We start from the raw sequence: 8,940 nt of genomic DNA, 5'->3' as shown, positions 1-8,940 counted from the left end.
CTGTCAACATCCAGTGTGGTTCAGATGCACCCATGCTGCCTTCAGTGACTTCCCCGAATTATCGGAAATGCCAAATGTCTACTAGTATACTATCGTCTTTTAATGATAATGTTTCTAAAGAAGTTAACTATAAAATCCTTCTTGTTTGTGTCATTCTGATACTGATTTTTCTATCACTTTTATTACATTATATTGAATTATTACACAATAAGTAATTCTTCAGGTCCATATGTTGTGACAGAGGGTGTCAGAGAGGGGGCAATATACGGCTATTTGTAGTATTGCCGCAGAGATGAATGCATCAGTATTTCCAAACGCAAAAACCGTCTTTTATTTATCAAATGGTTTTGTTTGTTTTATGTCTGCTTGATTTTTGTTTAGACAGATTTAATCAGAAATGGCCGTATGCTCTTATCAATAGTTAACTGATGTAATACACTAAATAATGCAGGGTTTGATATTGTTGATAGTCTATATCATGACTACATATATTAGTAAATTTGGTACTATGTGACTGTTAATACAAGCAGTGATGCCTACTGAAGAATATGGAGTTGTGGTTTCTCACTGTGAGACATGCACATGTGTGCTCCCTGGGTGTTTCCAATCACCCCCCTGGATTCCATTCAGCACACTCAAAAATGGAGAAACAGAAGAAGTAGAAACCAGACCTCTTGATTTACCGTAATAGTTAGGTATTTCTATCTGTACCTGTCCAGCCTGACCTTTCAGGTAGTTACTAAAGTTAGGTTAGCATGCTGGCTGAGGCACTTAGATGTTTTAAGAAAAACTACATCTGTCCACCACTGTAGAGAGACAATGTCAATAGGTGGGAAGCCAGTGAGGGATCATGTCCTTGTTGTAGATCATTACCTAGATCAGATTATCTAGACAACGGTTCTAAAAAAGACCATCAGCAACTATGGCTGCTCTCAGCTCCTCTATTGCAGTGACGTTAGTTCTACTGTGAACTAGATAAGACAAAGTATCTCTGTTTCGTCATGGTGCATGATAACTGTGTCTAACTGTGTAAAATTCCTAAAGTGTGGAACTAAATTAGCATGCTGAGGATGAGGTTTTGAGTTGAGCAATGGGAAAAGAACAGGGTTTATTAGGTCATGCAAGCTCAGTTCCCTGAGTGAAACAATATGCAACAAATTTCAATTCAATAAATTTAATTTTTGATGAAGCAACATACAAAACAGTATCAAATGTACCTTACAGTAACGTACAGTTTCAGCATGGGAAGCTCGGGGGGAATATGCCTCCTAACCCTGAAGAATACCTACTGAGCCATGCAGGACTGTGTACAAGTAAAACAGTAAAATCCCTTCATGTACTGTTTAAAGCTGCACTAAAAGATAATTTTTATATGTACAGTGGATGAATGAATGGATACCTCACTGACAAACCTACAAAGAATTTTCATCAGACTACCGTTCCCCTCAGCTTCTTTTAGCACATTGTTTTGATTTTCTGGCCTACAACTCTGCTCTCATGAAGGCCATTTTCAGGCAGAAGGCAGCTGTTTTCAGCGAAAAAGCTCTGAGAAGCCCACTGTGCTGTCCAGCAGCAAACTGGAGACACACACACTTAGACACTGGCTGCTACCGTAATAGAGCATTAGCAGCTTAAGAGACAGACATTTTACAGAGCCAGAAGTGTCAATATTGAGCTGTCATCCATCAGGTGGACACAAATGCCACTCCAAATGAATACTAATGTTACAAAAAGCAACAGTTTGCTTTCCTATGACATATTTATGGGGTTATACAGTATATGTTATTGTTGTGTTTTCAGCTTGTTCTGCTGCCCCCAAGTGGCCAAACGAATTAATGCATTTTTACTTTCTGTGCAGCATCACTGAAATGTTGAGAAACATTGAAACAAGAAACCTGAAAACAACTTAACATAAATTAAGAACACACACAAAAAAAGAAACTCAACAGAACAACTCATGACAAAAGATGGAGGTGACTGAAGTGCTAATACAGGCAATGACCAACTACTTCAAAATATCTACAACAGCTGCATGATGTATTTACAACAGTTACATTTCACATGTAGTTTCAAATAGGTGATATCTGTCAATAATGACAATACATCCTTACACACCATCAAATCTCACTGACAGGGGTTACTGAAAAGAAACCAAAGAACTCTGCACACTGTCACATGAGAGGAGTCCACAATCTACCATCTGATTGGTGGACTGTTCCTGATGAGATCCATATACTGTAAATGGTGAAAGTAGTTATTATAAAAATTATGGTCTAACGACTGAAACATCATTGATGAATTGTGCACAATGACAGTCCCTTGTACTCACTTCATTAAATAAAAAACAGTGAAAGGAAAATAAATATGGACTGTGAATGAGAGATATTGAAATAAATATTTTCTGTCAATCTCCACTGTAGTCTGTAGAAATATCTAAATATGAGGTAATGTGGTGTAAATTTGGACAGTTAACCTCAGGACTGACAAAATCCCCACTGAACAACAGAATGGTCCCAGAAATACAAAGCATACCAGCAGCAGGTCTTTTCTCAACTGTGCTGCAGGAGCTTTGCAACAGCAGCTGCTAGCAGCTCCGCTGCAGGCAGTGAGGGGGGACGAGTCTGAAAGTCTGAAATCATAATAATGAGCTTCTTTTATTTTTTTCTGGTGGTGTGTTAAAAACTGCAGATCTGGTGCCCTGGCACCTCACCTGGTTTGATTCTAGCTCAGGGCCCCCCCCACCTTTCCTTTCTCTCTTCACTGGCACTATTGAAAATGAAGCAAAAATAATAATCTTCAAAAAGAACTGCAGTGTCCAGCTCTTTTAGGAAATTACTGAGCCTTTTCAAAAATGTAACTATATCTATACATTTGTGAGCTGTATTTAAAGATTTACATATTGAGTAGGAACCAGTGGACTTGGGCTGAGAGCCACAGATAGAGTAGGAAAGTTGGAAAGTATTTAGAGATAGACTAACATGTTGTTGGTTTGGGTCTTTTCATGAGTTTCATTACCATGAAGTAAGTACTGAATTAAGCATTTGAAAACATGACATCATGTAAGGATTTGCAAACACTTTGAAAATGAACTGAAAGAGGCAAATGAACTGTCATTCAGGGCCCTGTTCTTCAAACATGGCTTAACTGAGCCAGCTAAAATGATTCATTAATTCTCATCCAGCTAACTTGATTTGTCAAAGTTTTAACCTGAACAAATCTGGAATTTTTAGGCCAATACGGATTTAAATATTTGAGAGATTCAACAATCCAACAACAATACACTGGCTGATGTTGACCTTTTAACAATACTATTTTTGATGAGGATCCCTTTTATTTGAATATTAAAGGGAGTGACCACAGTACATGCTGAGTGGGACATTTTAAAGCTTCTTTATGTTCTCTGGTGGTCAACTATGTAATGGAACACTGTTTCTAAATGGCCTTAACCTTACTGCTACTCATGAATCGACACTGATTATGCAAAAAGCTATCACTGCATCAGCCTGGCTGATTTATTTGATTGACTCTATTTCAAATGTATTTGAAGGGTGGAATAAATTATTTTCTAAATCGAATGCCGGAATCAGTGAATTGGCAAACTGGAGTTTAACTCTGGCAAACTCTGACATGTGAATTTGACCAAATGCAAACTATGTCAACATTTCTGACCTTTGAAGGAGCAGAGAGAACTGAAGATTCCAAAATAGAGGAAACAATCATATCAGCTTTGGTGCATGACCAGTGACTTGTCACTATGTCTCCAAGCTTCCAGCACCACCTATGATGTCACTTGAACACAATGATCAAGTCAAAATGTACCTGAATCAAAATAAAAATGACTAAATGAATGTCAAGCATTTACATAAATGAGCAAAATACACACACAATATGGTTAATGTCAAGAATTTCAGGTTAAAAAAATCCCTGGTCTAAAAAGTGTGCAGAGGAAACTTTCAGAAAGGGAGAGAAACCCTTTCTGATCCCTGAGGATCTTCAGTTCACTTTGTGTCTTTAGTCCTCACTGTTTTGTTGTTCTGAAACAGGTTGTGCTTGATTTTTGACCCAGAATTCCCACGGTTGACATCCAAAATGAATTGGCTGGTCGGCACACTTGAAAAACGGTGGATGACTCTGAATTAGAAAGCAATGCCAACTCAAAAATGATGTTTTCAGTCATGCTCTAAAAGACAGTACAAAAGTGCCAGAAATACATGGTTTGCGGGCCACCACACAGATGCAATCATGCTAAGAGACAGGGGGTGTCTCTAGCTGAAGCATGCAGGCCCTATGGTGAAGCCAAACTCCTGGGTTACTTCTTTGTTTCCAAATACTGCCAGGTCCCTGAGAGGCAGCAGTTGGAGGTCTTCACTTTCAAATTGAAAAACTGATTTCTGGGCTCCTGACTCCAGCTGTAGAAAAGGAAACAGTCTTTGAAAGTACTCAGAAAACAAGTGAATTATTCTTCTTTTTGCTTAAGCCATGTTAGCGATGTGGCTCTACACATGTAAGTCTATTGAATACATTAAGATATAGTTTTGTACAGAAATTCATGTTCTACAAAAGTCTACAAGTAGTTAGTGGAAGAGTACATGGCTGGTGCTGCAGGCTACTTACATTTTCTCAGTGCTCTGCAGTTTTTCTGTACACTAAAGCTATTAAAGGCCATATTTGTAATTTAATTTGATATCTCATACTATACTATATATACTATACTACTAAGTTTTTATTCATCTATTGTAACCTTTGAACTCCAATACTGTTCGTTTTGTTTGTTAGAATTGCTGTTTACTCAGTTAGCATGAAGGATAGCTTATAGCTTATGTAACCAAGATGAAAAAATTCATGCTGTTTTATGGCATCCGCATACATTTACTTATCCTTATTCCAATGTCTGTGATAATTTTGGTTATGAGATGACATGCTTTCTAAAAGCCTTTATTCATGTGCATTTTTGCATTTATTTGTGTTTTAATTTCACAGTCATGTCGCTCTGTGAGTTCAAAGACAACACAGCCTCCTCTGTCTAAGAGTCTTTCATTTGATTGTTTAGCTATCTGGCTTCAACCACAAAGAGGGAGGCCAGAAAAGCCTGGTTTCCATTGCATTTAAAGCAAATAAAGGCCCCAGCCTTTATTTGAGGATTTACAGTAAAAGCAATATAGTGCTAAAAGTAACATTCTTCTGTTGTTGATGCAGAACGAAGTATTGTGGGAAATTAAAATGTGTAAGATCAAAACAAGGCTTACTGAAGGTGTATGTGAGTTGGGGCTAAAATGTCCTTGGTACTGAGTCTTAGATTCATGAACCTCCATCATCATTACTGTCACTTACTACACAGTCTTGCAATTCCCCCAGGTAACTCTGCCTCCTAGTGTCAGCCAGGAACTTGATTTCCCTCTCTCTGCGGCTCTGTCTATTTCCTGGCTCACAGTAGTAAGTGATGGTCTGGGTGGAGATTCTGCTGTTCATTCGTAGAAACCTCATCTGCACAACATCTGTTCCTCCTGGATACTCAAACTGTAGGTAAGGGGTTTGCATGTGAGATAAAATTAAGAGAAAGAAAGATAAAAAAAAAACAAAAAACTGTGCAATCTATATCAGACAAATAAAGCAATACCTGAATCAGACTCTCACCTGGAACCCATCTTCAACTGTGCTCAACCAGTGAAATGACATATTAGTGCCAGAATCCTTCAGCCAAGCTTTTACTGGAACCTGTGGTAAGTCATTAAGGTTATCACATGAATTAACATTAATATGATGTGCTTGACCAAATAATAAAGGTGTATTTATTTGAAGTTGCAAATGTGACGCTAACATCATTTACTAACCTCAGCTTTGAGCAGTTTTGATACTTGACTAAAAACACCAGTGCAGTAGGACTGACAGTCTCTATATTTAATAATATACAGTACATATTATTAAATGTTACATTCTGTACTTCTAAGTAATTTACCAAAAAAAAGGGAAAAAAGTTTTCTAGATTTCTTAGGACTGAACAGGAACAGGTACTTGTGTGATTCATGTTCTGTGCAGGGGCATTTCTAAACTGAGGACTCAAATTAATTGTACCTTCGGTTCAACTATCTGTGTGCAACTATTTATAAACTGTCAGATGGAAAAAAATGGTGGGTTCATGCTAACAAAAAGACGAGTTGGACCGCCGTACTTCACAATAAAAAGGGTGAATAAGTAGTTTTGTTGTAGTATAATTTGCTATTTTACTAATCTTTATACATGAGAGCAGTCATTGCTAATCTGAGTCTGTAGCATACGCTACGTCTCGTACACTGCACAGTCAGACCTGAGTAAATCCTGTGTGATTGTTCATGGATTCATTTGATGTGGAACAGGCCAGGAGAGGTCATTTGAGGTGGAACTTGTGCTTTAACAATCAAAGAGGAGTTGTACAGCAACCAACATCCTAGTTTTTAGTCTATTAAGAGCAGCATACACAATATTAGAGCATTTTCACTATTTGCATGGCATCAATTCTTGATCTGTACTTCCATTTAGGTGCTTTATCAATTAGTGCATTAAATTATGTAAAAACCATTCTGCTCTTTATATTCTGATTGCCAGATGCATATTACAGAGATTGAAGATCTCAGCTTCCCCCAGGAAATGATAGATAGATAGATAGATAGATAGATAGATAGATAGATAGATAGATAGATAGATAGATAGATAGATAGATAGATAGATAGATAGATAGATAGATAGATAGATAGATAGATAGATAGATAGAAGCTGTCCTCTTCTAAAGTCGATCACCATCTCTCTGGCCACGTTTAGAAGCAGATACATTCTTCCAGCCCACTCCACAAAGTCATTTGCCAGTGCTCTATGCTCCTCCTCCCACAAATCACTTATGCATCCAGCCACTGCAGAGCCATCAGAGAACTTGAGCAGGTGGCACAAAGCAGCTTTTACATGATTGCCTCTGACAGAGACAGTGTTATGCAGGCATGTTTTGAGTTTAGCAACCTAATAGCCAAGAAGCCGAAACTTCATTCCTGCTCTTGCTAGCACCAGAAAGAGTCAAATTGTTCCGAAGTGTCAGGTTGTCTTGAAGCCATTGCAAACAAAGCCTTCTCCACCAAGCATTAAATAACTTTCCATTAGTGTACCTGTGTCATTCCACTTTACTGCATGTAACATTTTTATGGATTGGAATGTGATGATCTGTGTAGTTTCATTGAGTTAATACCTTGTCTGGTCCCACTTTCATGTGTATAGCTTCATTGGAAATTTGTTTCATGAAAAAAAGTTGAATAATCTTTTCCCCCACTTGTTATATATTCTTCAGTAGGGATTACACTTACATAATGATATTAATAAAAACTAAAATGATATTATGTTTTAAAAAGCTAAAACTTACAATTTTAAGACTGTTTATCAGGTGTAGGGGGTGTTGATAATACCTGAGGCTGGAGTGGAGACAGGCAGGTCTTTGGCTCTGCCGTGAAGTCACAGTACACTTGAAAAGCATCAGCCGGGCTACCTTGGTTAGGATCAATGTAATACATCCCTGAAAGAAGACACATTTTCAAATTCTTTTTCAAATCTTACAACACAGAACGAACAAGCGGATAAGCGGAAGACAGTGGATGGATGGATGGATAGAACGAACATGTTGTTAACGTTTGCATGACCTGCTGGTAAACACGGAGGCCATTCTGACCAACAGATCACTGTATAATTTAATTGTTATTTTCAGAGGAGGAACGGTTTGTAATTTTTCAGAGCATCAGTGAATGCCAGTCTCACCATTAATGGAGTTGGGGTGAGCGAGCCACAGCTCCAGACATGTAGTAGCAGGGTGTTGTTTGCTGCCGTCTGGTGGGTTAATGAACCAATGAAGATCTCTCTGAAGGGAGTCTAACAGCGTCTGGACCAGGACATAGTTGGGCTTTTCTGACATGGCCATGAGCTCCTGAGATATTAATTGCAAAATAAAGAAGGATATACAATGAATGAGATGACATAGTAAACTGAAGAAACTATAAGTAGATATTTAAAGGGGAATTCAGATTTTACAGATGAGGATTTGTTTACTTGCATTTATTTGTTAGAATACTACTCAAACTGCTGCCTATAAAAGCAGCTGTATATTGCTTCACTAGTGGAGACAACATATGAATGCAGCTAACTGTGGACAAGCTCGAATACTGTAGTTTCATATTTTTTTTGTGTCATTGTTGTTGCGGTTCTTTCAGTCTGCTACTGACTTCACATATTACTGCCCCCACTGTTCATGGGCTGAATCCTGCAGCTATTAATTTCTGAGGACGTGCACAATCAACACTCAAAAGAACAGCAGGATAGGTGAGGCACCCATCATGTGTTCATGAACGCACAATGCAGTTACCAGTCACACTTACCTTTAGCTGTGTCAACGTAGGATGCAGGGATGTTCCTGGGGGTCCAGGTGGGCCAGGTGGACCCTAACAAACAAAATGTGACCCATGACTACATTTCTATTATTCAATGGAATAAAACATTGTGCTCTATCACATATATACTCACAGTTAAGCCTTTCTCTCCAATAGGGCCTGGTGGTCCACTAAACCCTTTCAGGCCCTGTGAGCACAAACAGCATCTAATTAGAAATCTATGTATATTTTTCAGCTGATTTCTCAGCAAACAACCTCATGTTATCTAGTTTTGTATTTACTCACCTTCTGTCCGAACAAACCCTAAAAACAGAAAAGCAGATGAGCAGATGTTAAGAGTCATATTTATTTTTCCAACATCAAAGTTCTTATTGGCCATAATGTCAGTTACTAGAGACGACTTACAGGAAGCCCAGGTAGGCCAGGAGCGCCTCGTCTACCTGGTGGACCGATATCCCCCTAGGAAACAATCAACACTCCTATATGATTATCACACACAGTCAAGAGAACATAATGTGCAGCTCTGAAAATCATTCAGTCAATA

At 38.4% G+C, this 8,940-nt stretch overlaps 1 protein-coding gene across 1 annotated transcript in view; it reads right to left on the bottom strand.

Moving 5' to 3' along the window:
* Positions 1-1,158: 1,158 nt before the first annotated feature.
* Positions 1,159-8,940, bottom strand: part of si:dkey-61l1.4 (collagen alpha-1(I) chain) — a 41,994-nt gene continuing 34,212 nt past the window's right edge. Inside the window, exons 55-63 of the mRNA XM_041937846.1 lie at positions 8,802-8,855; positions 8,682-8,699; positions 8,530-8,583; positions 8,385-8,447; positions 7,771-7,936; positions 7,425-7,531; positions 5,635-5,715; positions 5,332-5,517; positions 1,159-4,409 (exon numbers count right to left, since the gene is read on the bottom strand). Of these exons, the coding sequence (XP_041793780.1) occupies positions 4,266-4,409; positions 5,332-5,517; positions 5,635-5,715; positions 7,425-7,531; positions 7,771-7,936; positions 8,385-8,447; positions 8,530-8,583; positions 8,682-8,699; positions 8,802-8,855 (873 nt within the window). The 3' untranslated portion in view covers positions 1,159-4,265. The remainder of the gene's footprint in view (positions 4,410-5,331; positions 5,518-5,634; positions 5,716-7,424; positions 7,532-7,770; positions 7,937-8,384; positions 8,448-8,529; positions 8,584-8,681; positions 8,700-8,801; positions 8,856-8,940) is intronic.

The sequence above is a fragment of the Chelmon rostratus genome, chromosome 5 (genome assembly GCF_017976325.1).
Source record: "Chelmon rostratus isolate fCheRos1 chromosome 5, fCheRos1.pri, whole genome shotgun sequence".
Lineage (NCBI taxonomy): Eukaryota > Metazoa > Chordata > Actinopteri > Chaetodontiformes > Chaetodontidae > Chelmon > Chelmon rostratus.
Note: the sequence above shows the minus strand (reverse complement) of the source record. Positions and strands in the feature narration are given on the sequence as shown.